At 44.8% G+C, this 25484-nt stretch overlaps 1 protein-coding gene across 7 annotated transcripts; it reads right to left on the bottom strand.

The window, feature by feature from the left end:
• Positions 1-260: 260 nt before the first annotated feature.
• Positions 261-18526, bottom strand: Tcfl5 (transcription factor like 5). Of its 7 annotated transcripts, none has more exons than XM_060382727.1 (7): positions 17752-18526; positions 16727-16910; positions 16118-16280; positions 14306-14552; positions 11042-11183; positions 3174-3206; positions 261-439 (listed from the first exon to the last, which is right to left on the bottom strand). In XM_060382727.1, the coding sequence occupies exons 1-7, from the start codon at positions 18363-18365 to the stop codon at positions 317-319; spliced, it is 1506 nt and encodes a 501-aa protein (XP_060238710.1). In that variant the 5' UTR covers positions 18366-18526; the 3' UTR covers positions 261-316. The 7 variants fall into 7 exon arrangements, with proteins under 7 accessions (XP_060238710.1, XP_060238711.1, XP_060238714.1 ...); XM_060382728.1 differs by having other exon boundaries at positions 14306-14549; XM_060382731.1 differs by having other exon boundaries at positions 3174-3201; positions 17752-18479.
• Positions 18527-25484: the final 6958 nt, after the last annotated feature.

Raw genomic sequence — 25484 nt, 5'->3', positions numbered from 1 at the left:
AGACTCAAGAAATTACCAAGGATGTTAATTTTTTTTAAAGTTATCATGTTAAGAACACATGATGGTGTCGGACAGGTAATTGAAAAATTACTAATTATCAAGATGTCTTCATCCTCAAATGGTCATCCGGACATTAGTGGGTAAGTATTTTGTTTAGATAAATACTTTCACAAAATGTGCTCTCAAAGTCCTTACTCGAGCCCCACCAACTGGAGCCACATCCCTCTCAAGGACTCAGAGCTGAGCTCCGGGATGGTAGGCATGTGCATGATGCCACAGGATCGGCGGTTCTCTCCCAGGTCCTGGGTCAGTCCAGTCACTTGATCTCCATGGCGGGGCTACTCTGCAGACTGCCCTGTGCAGGGCAGGTCACCAGGGATTCGGGTCTGGTCAGCTTTAGCCTTCTGCCAGTCTTACCGCAAAACACGCTCTCAAATTCCTAAAGTCAAGAAGTGATCATTAATGCATTGAGTTCAAAGGTGTGAATGCCACTAGTTTCAAAAGCACAAGAGGCTGAAATTAGGAGCCATGTAAACTATCTCAAAGTACAATCTTCTAAGGTATCACAAACGTATACACCTTGTGAGGAGGTGAGAAAAAAAAGAGGGATCTCAATTTTCCCCTCAGTAGCAGTTATACTGTATGTGTTTTTTTTTTTTTTTTTTTTTTAGATTTTCCAATATATTCTCAGTGTCTGAGCACATTGCCAAAATGGACATTTTATTTTGTGGTTTAAAAAAAAAAAAGGATACCATTTTAATTCATTTGTTAAATGTCCAAGTTGGTGGCTATTCCTTCACACACACTGGCAAGGATCCTTGGTCAGCCAAGGGCCAGGTGCAGTCCCTGAGGTTGCTCTGCACATAGTGAGATCAACAGCAGCTCTGCTAGCTGCTAGTTTCTGCTCACTCACCCAGCTCTCCCTGACTTTTAAAAGGCCTTAGGTCTAAAGGCTAGGCAAGGCCAGGTTCCTAAACAGGGTTGGCCTTGGTGTCACCAAGTCTGATGGCCCAAGCATTTGGGATGGTGGGGTTAAAGGGACACATCCAGGAAGGCTAGTCTAGAAGACACAGGAAAAAATAGTTAACCATTTCTATGAATTTGTGAAATGTAGAATGTGCTAACTCCAACAAGATTAAGTGTCTCTGAGAGGAAAGGGACCAATATCTGGGCTTAATTCAAATACACAAGTATACAGACCTATGAGTGCAGAGGCAGACACTGGGATGACCATCTACAAATAAGAGAAAATGGCAGGAAGTGCTCTAACCCCCAAGGTGAGAGGATGGTAAACTAACCCTGTCTAAGGCTGGGCCCAAGGATGTGGGTCTTCAGTGTTCTAGTCTCCATTTTTTGTATGTTTAGAATTTTTTTTAAGTTTAGTGTTTTAGACTCAGAAATCTAGGTTTGTATGTTCCTACTCTGGTCAATATATACAGTAAACTTTGGTGTTTTCACCACTTGCTAGTTTACAATTCCATGGCATAAAGTACATTCATGAACTGTGTCAATCACCAGAAGCTTCTTCCAAAATGTTTATCATTCCAAACAGCAACTCTGTCCTCATTAATCATGGCACCCCACTGCCTGCCCTGGAACACACCAATTGTTTTCCATCTCTGAGTCTGACCTCTTCAAGGCTTATCTCATTCAGCTTGTCAAGGGAAGTCCACACAGCAGGTGCCAGAACATCAATCCTTCTCATGGTGGAACACAGCCGTGGGTGTTCACAAAACATTCTGCTTGTCCACTCTCTGTTGATGAGCACAACTGCTGGGAATGCTCGGAGCCAAATGTCAGTTTGAGTTTGTTTTCGATCTCCTGGGTTTATACTCTGTGTGGAATTGCTGTGTCATATGGTAATTCTGTTCTGAGAATTGTCACACTGTTCTCCAGTGGCTATAGCACTTCACATTTCACCAACAGGATACACACAAGTGTTAGAATTCCTCCAGATCGCTCCTAACACTGGGTATTTTCTTTCTTTTTCCGATATTTGATTGACAGTGGTATCTCATTGTTTTGTTGTTTTCCAGCACTGGGAATCAAATCCAGGGCCTTGCAAGTGCTCTACCACTGAGTCACATTCTTTGCCCCCCAGGAGGGTGATGTCCTAGAAGCCAGTGTGGAGAGCGAAGGGATGTCTTGAGGGCCTACCTGGGCCCATCTCTAGCTTAACACTATGGGAACAGCAACTAAAGGCTACTCGGAATAGAGGAAGGTGGAGAGGGTACTCAGACACTGGGTTCAGTCCCCAGCATGAACTGAGTGTGGTGGCATATGCCTGTAATTCTGGCACTTGAGAAGGAGAGGCAGGAAGACCAGAATTTCAGGGTCAACCTCAGCTACACAGAGTCTGAGGCCAGCCAGGGCTACATGAGCTATGAGGTCTTGTCTCCTAACCCTAACAAAAAGAAGAGAGAAAAGAAATGTTTGCTTTAAATGCACCCATTAGGAATAGATTAATTTTAATTCAAGAAGGACAGAGGAAGGATGGGTATTTAAGTAATAAAAAGTAAACTATGACAAAAAAAAATACTAAATGCATACAGAATAAATCAAGGAAGCTGGAGCGTGGAGGGGTCCAGAACAGTCAATGGGCAAGGCAGGCACAGATCAGGACAAGGAATACAGGGATATTTTGTGCAAGATACTTTATTTTTAGAACAGATCACCACATAGCTTTAGCCACTCAGTGATACACAAGCCACAGGTGCTTGCTGGGTAGCTGACAGATACTTCTGGTGGCATGTTCTAAAGGGGGAAAATTCTACAACAAACAGCAGTTTCCCCAGGAGTGTTTGAGAGATGTGACTATCTCTTGGCTTCCTGCTGCTGCATCTGTGCCAACCATGCTCCCATGAGGACATTTAGAAACTTACAGTTATTAAGCTACATTCCCAACCCTAAGGCCCCTAAGCATAGGCTGTGCTATGACAAATGGCCCCGTATCAGTCCCAGCAAAAGCTCTAGTTGTTGGGTTCTTCATCCATATTGCAGAGGCCATCCAATGCTGGTGGCAGCCTTTCCTCTACTCAGGGAAGCTGTGTTCATTACCTGCTGTATCAATTCCACATTGGACCCCAGCATCTGGTGAAGTCAGTGGTAGAGAGAGTTCAGCTCCCCAGTGCACCCAGGCTGGGCAACCCACAAGCTGCATGAATGTCACTTACCTGGTGTGGGTCTGTTTTGCAGCAGGAGCTGTACTTGGACGAGATCATAAAGGATGCAGTTAAATGGACATTCTCCATCATATACATAATATGGCTTATGGTTTATGCAAATCAGCATGGGGCACAGCATTCTGGTAGGCAGACAGGCCAACGGCTACCAGCTGGTCAATGGTAGGCACAGACCCTCAAAAGTCTTGCCATGAGGGCCTCAGAACCTCTGCAAGTAAGATGGCACTAAAAAAAACTAGGTGCAGTCTTTGTAAGGGGCATCTTCCCTACCCTGGGAGCAAAAGGCTGAGTCTAGACTAGAAAGGATGATGTAGGGGTCTTAAGAGAAATGCACACCACCGTGTACCCAAACAGGGTATACTGCACAGCAAAGGGCAGACTCCACCTGTCTTGGCTGTTCAGGTTCAGGCTCCCAGACTGAGTCAGGGGTACCCCATAATTAAGAAGTTGAGGAAAAGACGACCCAGAGGAGTGGACCTAGAAGGTGATGTCCTAGAAGCTGGTGCAAAAAGCCAACAGATGCCTCTAGGACCTGCCTGGGCACCTCTCTGGCTGAACACTGTGGAAGCAGCAATTAAAGGCTTCTGGGAATAGGCCTGAGATCTGAGAGGAGGGTAGAGTTGACAGGGTACATAGGGTGCTTTCCAGCTAACAGTAAGAAGGGTGAAGAACACAGCAATGTTAGCAGGGGACAAATGGACCCACAGAGTTCCTCAGAACTCTGGGAGAAATGGCAGTTTTTTATTAAATTAGGGGAGAAGGCCTGGAGTCAGGCCCTGTGTGTCAGGACAGGGTCTGGGAGTAACCAAGTAAGGATGTGACTTCATAGCAAAGAGGACCCTTGGTGACAAGAGGAAGGCACAGCAGATGAGCCATAATATAGCAGTAGGTGCTGTGATGAGATGAGAAGTCTTTAAAGAGAAAGGTAGAGGGGTTCAGCAGCCTTGGACACTTTGCTGAAATTCACAGCCACAAATCCCTAACAGCCTTTCACATCACAATGAAATGTTACCAGTGATCCTGGACTGGATACTGACCAGGGAAATAGCTTGGAGATGGGCATTGCTGGAACAAGAAGCAAAATGTAAACACGAACAGTGCTAGGTAACATGCTCACCAATGCTCCACATGCCAATTTTGACCACAGTGTACTGCTTGTGTAAGACACTGTACAAAAGACAAACCCCAGAAAACTGAGATGTAAGATGGTATCTGTAATTCACTACCAAATCATTCAGACACACAAGCATCCTGGGACACTGAGCAAGCATAGACAGGTTCTTGTGATATCTATGTCTGAAATTATAATTTAAAAAAAAAAATCACCACCAGTTACCCAAATTCAGGAGGGACATTCCACAGACTGCTGGCCAGATCTCCTTACACCTCAATGCCACTATAATAGCAATGGTTAGGATGTAGTTGCTTAGACTGAAGGGCAAAATCAAACTACATAAGCCACAGCTGGATAGTGGGGTAGGGGAAGAAACAGGATGAGCAAAACAGAAACTCCAACAGAGGTAATTTTAAGAATCTTTACAGAAAGGCCAGGCATGGCAGTTCATGCCTTTAACCCCAGCACTCAGGAAGCAGAGGCAGGAGGATCTTTGTAAGTTTGAGGTCAGGCAGGTATACAAAGAGAATTCTGGGACAGCCAGGGCTACACAGAGAAACCCTATCTTGGAAAACAAAACAAATAAAACCAAAAAAGAGTCCTTACAGAAGTGTCAGTAAGACTGCGTATTAGACACTGCTTTGTGGGGCTGATATGAGTAGAGATCCGTCTTTTAGGGGCCTCTGTAGAAATTTTTCTAGCTGAAGATCCAAGCCTGTAATTTTGACTAAAATGTGAGGATTGGGGGAAGCTCAGTTATTAAGAGCACTGGCTGCTCCTCCAGAGGACCCAGTACCAACATGGCTATTCACAACCATCTTAACTCCAGTTCCAAGGGAACTAATGCCTTCTTTTGGCCTCCATAGGTACCATGCTCCCACATGGTTCACAGACATAAATGCAGGCAAAACATTCATACACATGTAATTTTAAAAAGTTAATGAAATGTGTGCTTGGATAAAGTAACAGCACATCATCTGAGGGTTAGGTGATGGCACACAGGCATTTTGGTTCTACACATTCTTGCTAGAACACTGGATTGCAGTGGTCATCTACCTGTATCACACTCTCATCTGCTAATACTTCTGCATCTCCATTGGGGGCTGGCCAGACCTGAAAACTCAGTATGCCCAGCCCAAGATGGGCTGCGAGCCGTCCCTACACCTTCCCATTGTGCCCCACACTCAGTGTAGCACAGCGACGCTGACTTGGAGCTGTTCCCTCCACTGCCCTCTGGCTGAGTCTGTCTCCAGAGCTACAGCTGAGGCCTCCTACCAGACCGCCAGTAGCAAGTAATGGATATAAAATGTGATCTCACTGTGTACCTCCCAGTCAAAATCCTTCCAGGGGTTTTAGTTCTCAGGAAGACCCCCATAACTCTGGGCTGCCAATCCTGTGCTCCCTCCAACCTTCAGCCATGACATGTGCCAACCCTACTTGAAAACCTCGTCAGCTCGCATGTGCTGACTAAAGTCCAAGGTTCCCCCACAGTCCTACTGGCCCTAGAGGGGTTTCTACCCCATGGCAGAACTTGACTGTCACTCACTGTCTAGTGTTTCCTGTCTCCTAGCAGGAGCTGTCATCTCTACTAGGGCCCTAGAATCTGGAGTTGGTGCCTGTTACATTAGGAGAGATCTGCTGAGTGAAATGGGTACTAACAAAACTTTGGGGAAAAACACTTAACAGTCTCATTACTGATTCTTAAAAAAATAAAAATATACATGCAAATAAAGTGGAAAATTACTATGGAAACAATAAAAGCCTGAGTATGTTCAGGCCACTGATGGCCCAATAATCTGATCCAGAAACCATCTACAAGTTCTGTGAGACAAAGTCTCAGGAATAGCCTAGAAATATGGTCTTCTCCAGGAAAAGGACATCAATTGGTTATCCAATAACAAATGGTCAGACCTGAAAACATATATACAAATGACATTATACAGATTAAGTAATTTATACTTAGGAATTTATATATTATATATACACACACACATATATACATACATACACACACATATGCATGTAACAATTATGAAAACAGAGACCATGAATTTGAAAGAGAGCAAGGACGGATATATAGGAAGGTTTAGAAGGAAAGATAAGGGGGAAATGATATAATTTCAAAAAGAAAATAAAAATCTTTGGTTTTAAAAGCCTCATATTTTGAGTATATTCTTAAGATTTTATTTCAAAAATTATAAACACTTTTTATACTGGATTTTATCAACAAATTACTACAAACAGGTACATAGAGCCAAACACTAATAAGTCTTTTTTTAACAAATAGTAAAAGCTTTATTGTAAGACAGAGCAGCAGTCTATTCTAGCAAATAATGTTATCAATAGCCATAAAGATCCAATTAGAGTAAGCAGCACTGCTCTACGTGTACTCCAGGTACTTACGAAAAGCTCAACAACGATACATTATACAGATGTAAATGACACTCAGACACAGATGACAGAGGTGGACAAAGACAAGGCTTGCAAGGTCCAGTTCAGTGTGGCTGGATACCTGCAGGCTTCTCCCAGGTGCCCTTGTCAAGGCTCCAGGTTTGCTGTACCACCTGAATGCACTCTCCAGCACACTCCTGCTGGGCTCCACACATGGGTGCAAAAGCATTACCTGGGTGTGATGGCTTTTTTTGATTATCAACTTGATTACATCTGGAATTAAGTAAACCCAAGCAGCTGGGCACACTTGTGAGGGATTCCTTTTTTTTTTTTTTCTTAACTAATTCATTTGAAGTGGGTAGCCCTACTTTTAACCTGGATCTTTTGAGATGGGAAGATACACCTTTAATGTGGGCCACACCTTCTGCTTGCTGCTTACATAAAGGACATTGAAGAAGGAAGCTTGATCTCTTTGCCTGCTTGCTCTCATTCTTGTTGGCAAGTCCATTTCTTCACTGACATTACAGCCTATTTCTTCGGGATTCCAGTGTGTACTAAAGACAAGCTGAGACCTCAGAAAATGAAAAATTACTGCATTCTTGGACCTTCTGTTGGCAGAAAGCCGTTGTTGGACTAGCTGTACCACCACCTGTAAGCCATTCTAATGAGTCATGTGTGTCCGCACACACACACACATATATATATGCTAATGAATCATATATATTCATTTATTCTATAAGTTTGTTCCTCTAGAATACCCTGACTAATTCAGATTTTGGTACCAAGAGTGATTCTAGAGCAACAGAAGTATAAGGGTGAATTTCTTAAGAATCTGGAACAGGCTTTTTAATTTGCCAACACCTACAGTTACTGAAGCCTCTCCTGGGAGCTCAGAGAGTACTGAAAGCCCATGGTGTGAACTATTTTACAAACTTAAGGAGACAATGTATTTGATTATCCTGATTCACCAATGGTGATAGACAATGGTGACTCTGTATATAAAACTTCTGACAATTTGTGGAAAAATAAGGAAAATGATGGTGCTGGTTGGTTGACCCTAGTATCTCTGGACAAACTGACAAAGGAAAACAATGAGCTTTGTGATAAATATACAAACTTCTAACATCTCAGAATATGGTGGAGGACAACAATAAACTTAGCGATAAAAACTGAACAGCTCCATGTGCACACATACAGTCTAAAGGTTTCTAAGTGTGTCCTGGAAGAGACTCTTCTCTCCAGCAGCCACAGAGCTCAAGCTGCAGAATATCAAACTGAAGCACTCATTGCAAGGTTGGCTGAATAAAGGAGAAAGTCAAGTCCCAGCCTCAGAGGGCATCAGAGATTAAAGTAAGACATTAATTGGTAAAGAATGGGATCCTGTAACGTGGGGTAGGGATGTGTGGAAGGATGCTATTAAAGCTGAGAACTTTGACCCTCAGATTCTCAGGGGTTATCTCACTTGAGGAATTTGTCTCTCCACGGGCCTCAGAAGATAAACTCACACCTCCACTTCCTGAGAGATTGCCTTTTCCACCTTTGACTGAGGAGATTAATCCTTCATTGTATGCTAAAGCAGCAATGACCTTCTCTGGAGGAAATGCCACGCAGGACAATACTGATGTCACTCGGCCTGCCAGTAGCTGCCTCTAGACCTATAAGCAGACTTAAGGCTAAGCAGGTTCTGGGAGGAGAGAGAGAGAGTAGCCCACACGGAGGCAGAATGCAGTACTAAAGGGCTTATGAGTTTGCTCGTTTATTCAAGCAGAAGTCTGGAAAATATGTGTGGGAATGGATTTTAAGGATGTGGGATAATGGTGGAAGGAACATAAAACTGAATCAGGCTGAATATTGATATGGACCCTCTGAGTGAAGATTCTAGGTTTACTATGAAAGCTCACAGTTTAAAAAAGGGGGGGGGGTCAAAAGTTTGTTTGAATGGTTGGCTGGAGCATTTGTCAAAAGATGGCCTACTGACGTGGAGTTAGAGATGCGTGGTATCCCTTGGCTTACTGTTGATGAAAGGATTTTAAGGCTCAGGGAAACTGCAATGCTGGGAGGGTGAGTTGTGTAAAATCTAATTTTCCACATTGGAAGGCCCAGAAGACATGCCCTTCACTAATGCAAAATAGTGAGAGGGACACCAGTACAACTGAAAGTCTTCGTTGTCCCCTTTTCCTTGTGCCAGACCTTAGCGCTGGAGATACTGATACTCAGCTGGATAAGTTAAATGCAATGATCTTGAGGCCTGAAATAACAGGGGCCAGGTGGCAGCACTGAATCACCAAAGGCAAGGTAATCATAGTTATCATAATGAGCAGCATGGACACAGCAATATCCATAATGGCCTGGCTTGTAATGGTCAGCACAGGCTGTCGTACTGGCTAATCAATCATCGTATTTCTAGGCATGACATAGGTTAAGAAGCGTACTGCATCTTTTTTTGACCTATGTAAGAGGAAAATTTTTCAAATCAAAAAAGCTACATTGGATTGTGGCAAGAGAGAATCTTGGCCCATGAACCAATTTCTAGACATGAGTCAGTTTGCAGACCCAGAACCTTTGAATGAAGGATGGCCGCATTCCCCTGCTGAAGGTCCTTGATAAAATACCTGAGTTTTACTATTAGCCTTTCTTCAGTCATTCCCAGAGGGACTTACAGCCTTTTACAAGGCTAACTGTATATGGAGGAAATACAGAATGGGTAGTAGAGGAAGACAGTTATAAATACCAGCTAAGGTCATGTAACCAGCTCAGAAACAAGAATTATAACTGACATGGGTATTTTTGTCATATTTTGTTGAGAATGTGTTTGTACAGATGTGTTTCCATTCCTTGATTTTTTATGTAATATAACATCAATTAAGAGAATAACAGTGGTTATCATATTTAAGTTTGAAATACTAAAAGGATTCTGTCGAAGGACATTACCACCATTCTAAATTTATAATGTATTTGTGGTTGTATGAGGAAGTTATATCATGTTAGGCATAATTATGACATGGTTAAATATAATATTTTTGCAATTGTACTTGGGGGACAGTTATGTCATGTTAGGTATAACCTGGTTATTATTTTCATTTGAGAATTAATCACGACATAAGGAGATATGATTGTGTGTCAAATTGACAAGGGGTGGACTTGTGATCTTGTGATGGCTGTTCTTGGTTGTCAACTTGACATCTGGAATGAACTAAAACCCAAGCAGCTGGGTATTCCTGTAAAGGATTTTGTTTGTTTGTTTGTTTGTTTAATTAAATCATTCCAAGTGGGAAGACCCACTTTTAATTGAAAATTTTGAGGTGGGATGATCCACCTTTAATGTGGGATACACCTTCTGCTGGCAGCCTATATAAAGGACATGAAAGATCGAAGTTTGCTCTTTGCCTGCTTGCTCTGGCTGGCAATTCCATTTCTTCACTGGCATTAGAGCTTACTTCTTTTGGATTCCAGTGTATACAGAAGATTCTTGGGCTTTCCACTGGTAGACAGCTATTGTTGGATTAGCTGGACCACAGCCTGTGAGCCATTTTAATATATCTCCTTTTCTTTCTGTAAATTGTTCCTCTGGAAAACCCTAATATACCAGGGCTTCACTTATTTCTCTAAAGCCTTATTATCCTTGAAGGATAAAGGCCACTAACCATGAACACCAGAATTCTGAGGCCAAAATCTGGCACTGAGGTCTCCCAAGCACAATACAGAACCAAAGCACAGTTGTTCCCTTCCTTTCACTGCTAAGCCAACTCCCAAACCATTCATCAGTCCTGGCAGAACCTGGAGGGCCAGCCAACAATTACAGCCCACGTGCGGAAGGAAAGACAAGAAAGACTGAGCCAGCCGTCCCCAACAAACCACAGGGTGCGGGCATCAAAGGCTCAGCTTGGCCTGGTCACACACACCACAAAAATCTAATAATCTACACCCCTCACCCTCAGGGCAAGTACTAGGCAAGTACTCTACCACTAAACTGTATCTGCTGTCCTTACCAAGTTCTGAGAGGAAAAAAATCATGTCCTTAATGCTTATCAGACCCAACATAATAGACTCACATAACAGGTGCTCAATTTGGTATCTGACAGTTGACACTTGACAGTCCTAAGTTCATAAGCAAATCTGGGCTATGACTATGATTTCAGTAAGTGACATGGACACACAGAACTCCCTTCATACTGGACTTATCTGTCCTTGGAGTCCAGAACACCCAGGCAGTCTAGGGAAAGGGATCCGAGGCAACACTGACAACTGCAACAGAGAATGCTCAAGTACTGCCCACCTGCTCAGTCACATCAAGAGAACCCCACCTTCACTGATCACACTCAGCAATACTGAAGTCCACTTCATGAATACTCACCTTTTTAAGAGAATCCCCATGTCTTTCCTGAATGTATTTCAGGAATGCTGTGGTCCACTGAAGTGTTGTTGCTTTATCTGTCTCTGCATTGCAGAATGGAACTAAGAGATTCAGCTCATCACAGCAAATGCGGATTCTGCGCCTGCAGTCAAAACCCACAGTCATCACACAGAGCAGCTGATGAAGTGCAGGAGCAACAGAGTTCATCGTTCACTCAAAGAAAGCAGACTGCATGGAACTGGCCTCTGAAGGCCATGAGGTGTGCCCCACCTATAAGCCTCAGGTGAGCCAGTGGGTACCTGTCTACAGAGGCCACTGCTGCTCATGGTCACTAGAGTACCTGCAGTGCCCTGTAGTCTCCAGTCTACACTTTCTGTATTGATTTCTTTCTTATGGCCCAGCTCTCTAGATCAGGATGACTGCAGGAGGGAAATTTACTGGGCACTTTCTCTAGGTAAATACTTTTCTCATGGTTTTCTCTCTCTTTTCTTGCTGTGCTGCACACTGAACTCAGAGCCCAACTCCCAGCCCCACACTGTTACTCAGGAATCATGACTTGCTTACCATGTACAGAAATATGTACACAGGTACATGCATAGCTTTCAGAATGAATGGGGCATGACGGTACACACCTCTAATACAGCACCTCAGAGAGTAAGGCAGAAGAGTCATAAATTCAAGGACAGCCTGGGCTATATAATTAGACCCTGTCTCATAAAAATAAACTTGTCCTTGTTTTCAGAGAATTTAGAGCTAGGGTCAGGGAGGAAGCTCAATGGTAGAATGCTTGTCTTCCATCACCATCACTGAAAAAAATATTTGAGAGGATTCTCACACACTGCTTTAGGCTTTACCTATCACACTCACTAATAGGCAGAACCCTCACTGTGCTGACACAGACAACTACAGAGTACAGTCCACTCTTCGCATCTTCACACCCACATACCTAAAGTCAAATGGAAGCTGGCATTTACTGGATGTCCTCTGACTTTCAGTGGAGAAATCCAGCTCCTTTCCTATGAGCTATGGTAGTTCTAACCTATAGATGAGAAGCCCAAGAAGCACAGAACTCACTAGAATCCATTAAAATAGGTGCTGTCAAAAATTCCACAGAACAGCTGTCACATACGTGGTCATTAAACATACACCAGGGTGAGCAGCACTCACAATTCACAGTGGGCTAAGGGAAGTCCCATAGCTTTAACATAACTGTAGCTGGGTAGTGGCACATACCTGTAATCCCAGCACTCAAAGAAGCAGAGGCAGGCGGATTTCTGTGCGTTAAAGACCAACCTGGTCTACAAAGCAAGTCCAGGACATCCAAAGCTACACAGAAAAACCCTCTCTCAAAAACAAAAAAACAAAACAAAACAAAACCAAAAAACCAAAAACAAAACATGACCTGTATATAGGTCTAACAAGAAAATGCCTGTGCTACAGAAGGAAACCCTACCTCAAAAAAGAGAACACAATGGGGTTGGAGAGATGGCTCAGCAGTTAAGAGTATATTTTGTTCTTGCAGAGGACCCAAGTTCAATCACCACCCACATGGTAGCTCCAACCATCTGTAACTCCAGTTCCAGGGATCTTCTGACTGTAGTAGTCACCAGGTACATACATGGTGCACATGCATACATGTAGGTAAGACACTTACACATAAAAAAATTAAAATAAATACAAGAGAGAGAGAGAAAGCTCAGTGGTTGGCTGCTCTTCCACAAGACCCGGGTTCAATGCTCAGCATGCACATGGCAGTTTTACTGGGAGAGTTTTACAGAGACATGTTGCAGAGAGACAGGAAAGAAGCCAGACAGAGTAAATCAGCTGGAAGAGGAGTATGAGCCAGAACAGCTGAATTGAACCAGCCAGCCCAGAGCTCAGTAAGAACAGAAAAACGTTACCTTATTAAGCAGTAATTTTCAGAGGCTGAAAACATTCTAGGTCTACGTTAGACTGTATAGAGGCTAGAAGCTTCCAGCACTAGGCCTAGATTAGCAGAAGGAAGCAATAAGCCTCCAAGACAACAACTGAACCAGGAGAACAAAAGTTCCTTTATAGCTCAGAACTGTCTGTAACTCCTGTTCCTGGGAATCTGATAGACCTACATGCAAGTAAAACACCAATGTATATAAAATGAAAATAAGTTAAATGCTATTATTCCTAACCTGAAAACAGACATAAAATACTCGTAAGTAACCACATTAATTATTATTAAACATCACAATAAAAATCGACTTCAGCAGGGGCAGTGGTGGCAGACGGAGGCAGGCAGATCTCTGAGTTTGAGGCCAGCCTGGTCTACAGAGTGAGTTCCAGGAAAGCCAGGGCTACACAGAGAAATCCTGTCTCGAAAAACCAAACCAAACCAAACCAAACCAAACCAAACAAACCTAAAACAAAACAAAAACAAACAAAAAAACCCAAACAGAACTAAAAAAGCAAACCCAAACCCAAAAAACCCCCAACATCAACAAAGAAAGATTAACAACCTTTTATACTACCTAGAGGAGCACAAATAAAATCCACAGGTAAACTCACTTCAATAACAATTTTAACCTTCTCTTTCCCAACATTCTTTCTTTCTCTTTCTTTTGACACAGGGTCTTACTATTCAAAGCTGGCCTAGAATTCACTACCTATGCCAGACTGTCCTCAAACTTGAGGCAATCCTCCTATCTGTGCCTCCTGCATATTGCAATCACAAATCTGTGCCATCACACCTGACTTCCCCAAACAAAACAGAAAGCTACACCACCTACTGTGCAGTAAATGTGAAGGCCCAATACTCTCCTTAAAAGCTTGCTGACAGGGCTGGCCTTCCACTAGTGTCTGGGAAGTTGGGCTTGGGCTTGGAACAGGACATCAATTGTTCAAACAACATGGCTCATACTGGGAGCCTTGTATTAAGAGTGTTGCCTGACAGGAACCGTCATGTGATGAGCACCAACATAGTCTCCGAGTCTCTGATAAGCCCTCCTGATGACCTCATCAGTGACCCAGGAATACACCAACGGAGTAATGAATTAGGAGGTCCTACATAATTTTCTGGGAGAAGACTCCTGGGAATGTGCTCCCTGGCTCTTCCCACACACTTTTGCCTAGTATTCCACCACTACAGTCAGTTAGAGCATGAGTCCACCAGAGATCACTGAGTCTTGAGGACTCCTAAGCCTCCCTCCAGACAAGAGGGTAGATTAGCATACAAAAACTCAGCACATTTAAGACAACTGTCTGGATGGAGCCGCTGGTCCATCACTGTATTACCTTCTATCTCTTTCCATTCGGTTATGCCTCTCCCGACGCTGAGACCTTCCTCCCTGGGGTCCACTCTGTGTCTGCTCCCCCAGGTTTGACTGTGAGGACTCTGAAGACTGCCAGGTGCCCTGTGAAGCTGTAGAGCCTTCACCCACATTCTGAATCTCTCCAAGGGCTCTTCGCTCCACACTTGTGTCCAACTGGCGGGTTCTACTCCTGTTCCTCTTATTGATTGCTTGTTTACATAGCGCTTCTTCTTTGCAAAAGAAGAAAAAAACGGTCATTTAGTTTTTTAGTTTTAATTTATCCTCACTATTGTTGAGTATCTTTGTTTGACATCTTGTTTGGGTTTATTTTTTCTGACAGTCTCATGAAGCCCATATTGCCTTAACTTGTGAAGTAGCTGAGGATGTCTATGAATCCCTGATCCTCTAAGTGCTAGGACTACAGGTATGCACCAACATGTTGTTCATTGTTATTTTTTTTTCCTGTTTGACTGTGTGCGTGCTTCACCCATGCACACACACGTTTTGCATGTTAACCCAATACTCTAACACTATCAAGTAGGAATTAAATAAGGAGCTGTAATGACAGACACTCTGGGCACGGAGCACTGAACTCTAGTCCTACAGCACACTGGAAAACCTGATGAAAACACCCCTTTTGAGTGCTATGCAAGCAACATAACTAGGTTACTTCTTCCCTCTTTTCCTTTGGAGCTAAGGGTGGCGCTTAGGGCCTGAAGTGCTCTACCACTGAACTAAATCCCAACTCTTTCTTTTTAATCAACAGCTGTCATCACCCATGAATACAGAAACTAAGACTTGTTTTCTTTTTTCTAGAATTTAGGATAAAAGAATATTTTAAATATTTTTACCAAAAAAATATTTTCTTCATATCTAACTGGTATAACATGAAAACGGATACTTTACCTCATGAGAACAAAATTTGAAGTGGTTTACAGGTAAGTATGTTCTATGCTAAAGTGATTGCACAAAAAAGCAAAACAAAACCAGAAAGAACCCCACAGTGTTTACGCTTTATTGCGTACATAAGTCAAATTCAATCAGACAAAAAGTCACAAATGCCAAGAGTCCTCAACACTAATCCTGGATAATATTTTAAGAGAGACAGAGAAATTCAGGAATTCAGAATTTCTGGTGTTTTCTTCCCTGACCTTAGTAGTAGGCACAAGGCCTATCTTAGTGCTCATCTCTATGCTTCTTTACACCCCAGGCCTTCTGAGCACCCAGTGGTCTCTGCTAAGCCCTGCGACTGTCATGGCAGTGTTATTTCTATCTCTTTCAAGCTTTCAGCTGATTTCAGATTCCATCATCACGTTCAAAGTATGAAATAAAAGAAAAACAAACAAACAAAAAAAACAACCACATCTAGGCAGTGGTGGCACATATCTTTAAGCCCAATACTGGGGAGGCAGGGGAAGGTGGACCTCAGACTTTGAGGCTAGCCTGACTCACAGAGCGTTTCCAGGACAGCTAGAGCTACACAGAGAAACCCTGCCTTTAAAAAGCAAAACAAAGAAACAAAATAAAGCTACAAAGTGCTTTCTGTGGCTAAGGCACTGAAGATGTAAGTCTGTTGTCATTTTACTATTAAGAAAAAGCTCCCAAATTCAAAGTGTCCAAATTTGGGTCAACTCTGATGTTCAAAACTTGGAAGAGTTCAAAGAGATGACTGAGGATGAGGAGTATAGGGTAAACCCCTAAAATTTCTTACCTATGTGAATAAAGGGCCTCTCCCGTCTCCACCTACCAAAGCCTAAATACCCTGTAGCTACAGCTTTATCAAGAATACACTTACCTCCCACTTTAATCCAAACCTGCTCTGGTAAGGCTTTGTTTCTACTACCTCCTGTCTGTTTGGTAGACTCAATCTCTTGCTGGTAACAGAAAGAAAATGCTCTGGGCAGTCCAATATCCTGGTGCTTGGCAGCTTCCAGTATAGAACATGAGTTACTAGAACTCTGGAAAAAATCAAGTAACAGGAATTTTATCAATAGGTAAGCTCAGTCAGCTCTTTATAGCACAAGTAAAATGCACTCAACAGAATTATGTTCAACCCTTCTGAAAAACTTTCATTTTTTAAAAAAAACATTTTAAATGTGTACGTGTGTGTTTGTACACATGACTATGGATATTCTGGATGCCAGAGATGTCCCCCTAAAGCTGAAATTAACAGGCAGCCGTGAGATGGGAGCCAACCTAGGGTCCTATACTAGAACAGTATGCATTCTTAACCACTGAGTCATCTCTCCAGCCCTTTTGCTAGGTTTCTTGATAGCTCTTAACAATACAAATATTTCCACTTAAAAAGATCACCAAGCTCTATTTTAAAAGAAGAAAAAAATCCTGAGACGAGACCACACTAAATGACGAGCTCTGCATTTAACACCAATGAAAAAAGCTTTACCTGTGTCTGTGCAAGGCTGGCATTCCCACCAGTGGAGCAGGCACTTGTAAACAGCGGGTAGGTGAACTGCAAAGCAGTAGTGGCAGCAGCAGTTTTATTTTTCACTAAGGTCGTACATTTGTTTTGTTGCTGGTGAAGAGGAACATTCATTAATTCAGATGGATGTCGAATAAGAGTTACCAAACTGCCAAGACAAAAGAAAACCCAGAAGCCTGAGGAATAGGTGGCAGAGAGGCTCCCAAAACACTGCCATCACCCATTCCACCACTAACAGGTCATGCTAGCTTCTGCCCTGCTTCTCAAGTGGTTCTGGACATGGCCGAATGATCCGCTGGCCAGTGGTGCTGGTGAAGTCCACTTGCCTCCTCCCTGCCTGCAGCACCCCCTGACACCGACCTCTGTCATCCTCAAAACCGGGCAAGGATGAAGCAAGACCAGGACAGTCAGAGCCTGGATGAGTGGAAAACTGCGGAGTCCTCCTGCGGGAGGACACTAAGTGGGCCAGGATCTGCCACAGGTTTCAGCTTAATCTTAAAATTCATCCTCCCCTCCCCCACACATCCACATCTGTAAGCCTCTATCCCAAGTCTGCACTGGAGGCCAGAGCAGCTCCCCATGGCACAGAGGAGCAAAGGAACAGTCCGCAGAACTCTTCCTCTCCTTGTTGGGGTGCAGCGACAGACCGAAGGCTCACAAGCTCCAAAGTACTCCTTAGAACTGCCACCTAGCACTTGCAAAGTGTGCACCTTCCAGTTCAACCTCAGTAAGTCAGTGCACGCGAGCATTACACCCATTTCCTACAACCCAGACTACACTGACCCTCACAAGTCCAAGGCCCTGTCCTCGCAGACAAGGCGAGTAGCCCTGCTGACCCCTTCCAGGAATCCTCCTAGACCCAACAGGTGGCCCTGCTTCAGGTATCCACCCAGACCCCGCAGGTGCCCAGAATAAGCCCCTTAGGCTGCACCAGCTCTGTGATCAGGCCCCTCCTCCCCGATGCCCCCGCGCCTGCGCCCCGCACGCACTTGTTGAGCGCCACGCCCGACTCAGCGGGCTCAGCACCGCGCGGCGCAGGCGGCTCGGCCGGCATACTGTTGAAGCGGTCCTCCAGGCGGACGCGTACGGTCGGCTTGGCCCGGGCCTCGGACGCACCGTCGGGCCCCGCGCCGCCCGCGCCCTCCTTGGCCGCGCCGTCCGCCCGCGTCCGCGTCCCGTCCGCACCGCCAGGCGTCTTCTCGGCTGCGCCCGCCTCGCCCAGCAACATCATACGCAGCTCCTGGAAGTCGACGTGGCCCAGGCACGGCGCGTCGGCCGCCAGCGGCGGGCACAGCACTGGGTACACGGGCGGCGCCGGCGCCAGCGAGCCCGCCGCGCCCGAGCCCGCGCCAGGGCCGGCCAGCAGCGCGGAGCCCAGGCGCGCCTCGAGCTCGCCGTCCGCCGCCTCCATGTGCGAGTAGAGGATGTGCTGCAGCTGCGTGTACTCCACTTCCGTCATCTCCACCAGGCTCAGGTCGGTGGTCGTGAAGCTCAGCCCCGGCTCTCCCAGCGCCGCGTCCCCGCCGCCCGCGCCCTCGGGGCCCGCCTCGCCGCCCGTCGCGCCCGCCTCAGGCGGCGGCTCCCGCGGCCCCGGGCCCGACATGCCGGCGCGGCGCGGCCCAACGGCGGGGCGCGGGCGCGGGGACGGCGACGTCTCAGACGCGGGCGGGCGGCGAGGCGGGGTCGCGGCCTCGGCAGACGACGCGCCGGCCACCACGGGCGCGCCGTTGGGGGAGGGAAACCGCTGAGCACCGTAGGAGCAGTGCGCCTGCGCAATCCCGCCCACAACGGTAACCCCACCCCTTTTTGGCCACGCCCCTCCGTTACCCGACGCCCCCAGCCAACTGCCCGCCCGCTTGCCCCGCCCCCCCAGTGGCGTGGGTGCGCTGTACCCTTGTGTTCACGCCCGGGACAGGCCACGCCCCCTGTGGCCACGCCCAGTTTAAATCACACCTCCTTAAGACACGCCCACGGGCCCAATGTCTGTCTTAGGCTTGTCCCCTCACTGGTCAGCTTCTCCTTAAGACACGCCCACGGGCCCAATGTCAGTCTTAGGCTTGTCCCCTCTCTCAGCTTCACCTTGCCCACTGCCAGGGAGCTTGCTATTGACATTCCTGCATTTCCCCACTTAGCCCTGGGGACCGAATCACATCCCTTTCTAGCCATGCTTCTGCAGTGCTACCTTGCTCTTTACTGGCTGTGTCCAGCCCAGCTCCTCGTTCACTTACTTTGGGTGCTTTATGTGGCGTACCATGAAGCATGCATTCCAGGTTTTCTTTTTTAGTCAATCCGGGCATTAGACCTAGGGCTTCCCACATGCTGAACTATCTTTTTACCAGCAAAGATAGCAGCAACTCTTTTATACCCAGCAAAGATAGCATTACCATATAGTTTTATACCCAGTGTCTTAGGGTTTCTATTGCTGTGGTAAAAAAACATGACCAAAGTCAGCTACATGACCTACTGCCCAGGGGTGGCACCACCCACAGTAAGCTGGGCCCACCCCCAACAATTGTTAATCAAGAAGATGCACCACAGGCGTGCCCACAAAGATAGTGTCATAATTGTATGCCCAACAGAGCTGGCATCAATCTCATAATTCTATGTCTAGCAAAACTATCTTTTGAAAAGCAAAGGTAAAATAATCCTTTCTTCTTTTCTATTTCTTGTTTCACCTTTAAAACAAGACTCATACTGTAGCCAGTCTGGCCTCAAGCTTAGGGCAATCTTCCTGCTCAGCCTCTGGATACTGGGATTGGAGGTATCTGTTACCACACTTGACACAATAATGATTTTTTTCTATTATAAAAAATAAATAGGGCTAGGTTAGAGTTCAGTGTATGAGATCCCAGGTTTGATCTCCAGCACTGAAAGAAAATAGTTAAATAGCCATCTGTTACTAGTGGACTTGTACTAAGGAAATGGTAACGCAACCCATCAACTCATATATAAGGAAGGTATACATTTGGATCTATACAACCCAAGGAAGACCTGGATAGATTTTAAATGTTCACTGAAAACCTTAAAGCAACCACTGACAAGAAAATGAAGGAGATAACACAGGGTTGCAGTGTAAAGAGGCAGAAAACAGTAGAAATGTGGGCACGTGGGGAAAATTGGGATGGAAGGCTTAAGTCCAACAAGACCACATAAAATAAATGATTTAAATATGGGAAAGCAGGCTGGAGAGATGGCTCAGCATTTAAGAGAGCGCTTGTTGCTCTTGTAGAGAGGACCTGGGTTTGATTCCCTGCACCTATGTGTGGTTCATGCCATTCATAACTTCCCATTCCAGGGGATCCAATGCCCTCCTTAGATCTCCACAGGCATGAGCCAAATATGTGGTTAACGTATTTATATGCAGGCAAAACACATAAAGTAAATAAATCTTTTAAAATACTAAATATGTGTGGAAAAGCTGTGGCTAGCAAGACGGACACAAAGCCATACATATACGTGCATGCCTCCAGTCTTAGCACGCAGGTGCAGAGACAGTTGGACCTCTGTGAGTGTGAGGCCCCCTGATCTACATAACGAGTTCCAGGGCAGTAGGGCCACACAGTGAGACCCTGTGTCAAAACAACCTCCTTGAGTGACAAATATGGATTATATCTGTAATTGCAGCACTTAGGGTTGCAGAAAAGTTGCTCTAAACTTGAAGGTAGAGTGAGTTCCAGGTATGCTGGGGTACAGAGTGAACGTTGCCTTGAAAACAAAGCAAAAAGTCCATACTAACTAGAGAGGGCATAAACAATAGATCAGTGAAAAGATTCCATTCAAGTCTAGCTCAGTGAACCAGTGAGTTTATCTGGGCTTATTACAGAAACATGAGTGACTCAGGCAGTTATACCAAAAGTCCCACCCTAGTCAATTCATACATAACCTTGGGGAGGGGAAGTGACACGTAAGCGCTGACAATGCCCACTTTTGACAGCCTCACGTGGTGGTCACAGCTGCTCTGCGTTTGGAAATTGTTATGCTACACGTTAAGATGGGGCAGGAACAGCACCCTGAACTATGTAAACAGTCCCTTGGAATCTGCTAAAGAACAAAGCTAGGAAATTCAACCGGGTTGCGAAATCCAACAACATGGAGGTAACAATATATATTTATATACCAACAACAAACTTGTAGACACCAAAGTGAAATGCAATAACGTTTACAACCATTCAAAAGTACATTTAGGTATAAATCTAAAAACCTGAATTAGGAACATGGATGCTGGAAGTTACACCCTATAGATACTGAAGATCTAGATATTTACTGTTGAGAAACATGACAGTAACTAGTCTCCCCAAAGTAATTGATTTAATGAAATTCTTATTAAAATCTAGCAAATTTTTATTATAATTCTAACTTATTCTAAAACTCTTTTTTAGTAATTATTTTATTTTCTGTACATGGGTGTTTGGCCTGTATGAATGTCTGCATACCGTTTGCATGCCTGGTGCCCACAGAGGCCAGAAGAGGGTATCAGACCCTCTGCTTGTGACCCTGCCATATGACTGCTGGAAATTGAACCTGGGTCCTCTTCAAGAGCAACCAGTGCTCTTAACCATTGATCCATCTCTCTAGACCCACTTATTCTAAATTTAAAGGAAAGACAAAGTTGAATAGCTATGTGTTTGATAAGAGAGCTATCAGCAAGTAAAGGTTCCTTCTAGGAAGCCTGATTATTTGACTTCAATCTCTAGGTTCCAGTTTGTGGTAGGTGAAAAATGATTCCCACAGTGGTACTCTGACCTCCACACATGCCATGGTACACACATATGGACATATGGTCACACTAAATAAATATATTTTACAAGTTTGATAAGGGACTAAAACGGAAAGAATGTGTAGTATCAGAAAAGAAACAGTCCCAAAGATTAATGAGACAGAGCAGAGAGCAAAGAGCAGTCTCCCACAAGCAGGCCAGTTGACTACACAAAGGTGCAAAACCCACTCAACTGAGAATGGTCCTTTCAACAATGGGCAGAGAAAGGGAATCTCAACACAAACCTTGAGTCTTACATGAAGCTTAACTCAAACAAAAACCATAAGCTTTATTAATTGGAGAGTGAAGGCAAGCCAGACACAATGTCACATACCTTGAACCTTAGGACGTGGGAGGCAGAGGCAGGTGATTCTCTGTGATTTTGAGGGTAGCCTGGTCTACATAGACCCTGTCCTTTTTTTTTTAATGTTCCTTAGGTTAATACCAATATCCAGATTTACTTTTTAAAAGTTGTTAAACTGGGGGATCTGGAGCTATGGCCCAGTGGTTAAGAGCATATATTGTTCTTCCTGAGGACCTGAGTTTGGATGTCAGTATCTGTCCAGTGGCTTCCAACTACCAGTAACTCCAGGAGATCTGATGCCCTGTGGCCTCTACAGGCAGATACCACCATGTCTGGCTTTCTGCTAAAATGAAATGCACCAAGAGCAGTGGTTTTATTCTTAGTGTCTGAGATGACTCTAAGAAGGGCAAGCGCCATCCAGACTGAGGCAGGGTAGAAAGACAGGGAAACCACCCGGCTTGAGAAGGAGAAGGAGCTCCTCACTCAGGAATAGAACCTCTCCCTGCTGGGCACCATGTCATATTTCTTTAGTCCCAGTACTTGGGAAGCAAGTGGAGCTCAAGCTAGCCTAGTCTACAGAGCGTGTTCCAGACCAGTCAGAGCTACATAGTGAAACCCTGTCTAAAAAAACAAAACAACAAAAACTAAGTATCAAGATTTTCAGCATGATGAGTCACATTTGCCACAAAAGCAGCTAACCTAAAGTTAATACTCCTTTCAGAGAAGTATTGTGTGTTAAAGGTAGAAGTAACCCAGGCTTAAGGCCTGATTGTGTATGACCTTGAGTAGCACCTCATTTTTTTTTCCAGAGAATCTCAAACAACACTTTGTCTCCTGTAAAGCTATCCCCCTATCTTCCTGTATCCTTGTGGGCTAGACTTTTACCATATCAAATGTAATCCTGTCAGTACCCCTCAAAAACCACACAGTGATCTCACTTAGGTTTCCTAGCAACCCTCACAAATAGTAACTGCAAACCTACCCAAATCATATAAATGACTATTCTAAAAACAATGAGCTGCAACTCTTCTTTGATGAGGCCACACTGTACTTTCCTATGTGTCTTACTTCATTCTGAGCCTCTCCTTTTCTCCTAAACAGCCTGCTGAAGCCTGTATTAAAACACCCTTTTCTGCCCAATATTTTGTTTCCAATACATCCCGACTTCAGTTTCCCCTCCCTCCACTCCTCCCAGGCCTCTTCCCCAGATCCACTCCTCTGCTTCCCTTGCAGGCCTCCCAAGACTAGCTACTGAACAAGGTACAATAAGACTAGGCACAAACCCCTCATATCAAGGCTAGGAGAGGCAACCAAGTAGTAGGAAGAGGATCCTAAGGACAGAGGAAGGGGTCAGATACATCCCACACTCCCACTGTTAGGAATTCCAAAAAAATCTCCAAGCTGACAACTGTGGCATATATGCAAAGGACCTAGCACAGACCCACACAAGCTCTGTGGTTGCCACTTTAGTCTCTGTAAGTCCCTATGAGCCTTTCTTAGTTGATTCTGTCAGCCATGTTCTCCTGGTGTCCTCAATCATTCTGGCTCCTATAATTCTTCTTTCCCGTTTTCTGTAGGGTTCCCCAAGCTCTGAGGAGAGAAACCCAGTGTAGATCTCCAATTTTGGCTCTTTCTTCTCCTGTTTGACTGTGGGTCTCAGCATCTGCTCCCATCAGCTGCCGGAGGAAGCCTCTCTGATGGCTGTTGGGCTAGGCACCAATCTATGAGTATATAGGAATATCATTTGGAATCATTTATTGATTTTTTTTTTTCTATCATGGGTCTCTGGGCTATCAAGCCTCTGGTTCCCGGTCCTCTGGGTGCTGTTGGGCATGGCCTCTCTCTCATGGTATGGGCCTCAAGTTAGACCAGTCACTGTTTGGCCATTCCACAAGTTGTGACCCTCCATTGTGTCAGCACCTCTTTCAGTCAGGATAGAGTGTATGTCTAACCTGATGTAAGAGAAAGTGGGGAGGAGCCTTGAGTGCATTGGCACAGGAGACAACTTCCTGAACAAAACACTGATAGCATAGGTGCTAAGATCAACAATTAATAAATGGGACCTCATGAAACTGAAAAGCTTCCATAAGGCCAAGGACACTGTCAATGGGACAAAACTACAGAATGGAAAAAAGATTTTCACCAATTCCACATTTGAAAGAGGGCTAATATCCAGAATAAATAAAGAGCTTAAGAAACTAGTTATCAAGCAAGAAAACAAAAAAATCCAATTAAAAATGGGGTACATATCTAAACAGAAATAGAAGAAACTCATATGGCTGAGAAACACTTAAGAAATGTTCAACATCTTTATCTATCAGCAAAAGGCAAATCAAAACTACTTCTAAGGGCCAGTGATGTAGTTCATCAGTAACAGTGCTTGCTACCAAACACAGCAACCCTAGTTTGATTCCTAGTACCCACAGATGGGGGAAATAAAAGAGAACCCCTTCCCACAAGTTGACCTCTGACCTTTCACAGACATACTGTGGCACATACACACCTGCAACACAAATGTTCATCAGTGTATGAGTGAGTGGATAAATACAATAAATTTTAAGAGTATATACAGCCAGTCCTGAGATCTTTTTTAGCATTGAAGCCATCCCAGTTTAGCCTCAGTTGAGGTCCCTGAAATTATGCACCTTTTTACATTGCTGTGAAGTGCACTGGGGAGATGTGCCTCCTGAGAGGACAAACGGCTTCTTTCCATGCTGAAGAATGGGCTGTTTTTCTAGGGCATCCATGCTGCATTAGTCCTGATTTTCTTGCTACTATGGAGGTTTGGCAGTGTCTTCCCTGGATCTGCTTAGCTTCTCTGCTTGTGTGTATGAGCATGTGTGGGTGTGTGTACATTTGCTTGTACACACATGGGTACAGGAGTTGGGACTTCATTCTGTTGTTTCCACGCACTACCAGATGGACCTTCTGAGTTCCTGAAGAATAGGTCATGTGATAGCATTGCTATCAAGACACAGAGCAGTTGCAGATCCCCAGGTTGTTCCCTGGGTTGCCTTTTCCACCCGTGTCCCAGCGAAGCCACCCTGATCTTCCTTTTCTCAAAGTACCACAGTATGTAGCCACTCCATGATAACAGACTCAGGATGGCCCTGGCCTTTCAAACATGGGCAGTGCTTATTAGAGCCTGCCTCACTGCTTTTCCCAACCTCCAGCTCTTACAGCACTGGGAAACTGCCCACTCTGGTGCTGGCCTGAGTAGGGCCACAAACCTCAATAGCTCAGTCCCTGCTCCCACGAGCCCATTTTCTTTCCTGAGTGTGATTTTATCCCCTCAAATAAAGCTGGCTCTGGCTGTTGCTGGGTAGGTGGTGACTCTATAAATCACTTGATAAGTGCTAGATTTACTAAGGGGATGGGTCTTTTGCTTGCCACCTGTTATGTCTTCATGGCCGAGTTGTTCTGCATCCAGTCATTTGGCACACAACACACAGTTTTCCTGTCCTCATAGGCTCTGATTTGTTCAGGGACAAAGAACCCAAGCAGCCTTGTTTCTCTTGCACCCAGGTTGTCAGGCTTCACAAGGCTAACAGATGGCCACAAAGTCTCCTGAAGGGCATAGATGAGGTCAGCATGCATGTGAGGCCTAGCTTCCTTTACTAGGTTTATTGAGCAGCGGATGGCACAAGGCAGGTCAGTCGTCT

The sequence above is a fragment of the Meriones unguiculatus genome, chromosome 4 (genome assembly GCF_030254825.1).
Source record: "Meriones unguiculatus strain TT.TT164.6M chromosome 4, Bangor_MerUng_6.1, whole genome shotgun sequence".
Taxonomy (NCBI): Eukaryota; Metazoa; Chordata; class Mammalia; order Rodentia; family Muridae; genus Meriones; species Meriones unguiculatus.
This window is presented reverse-complemented; position numbering and strand designations above follow the sequence as displayed.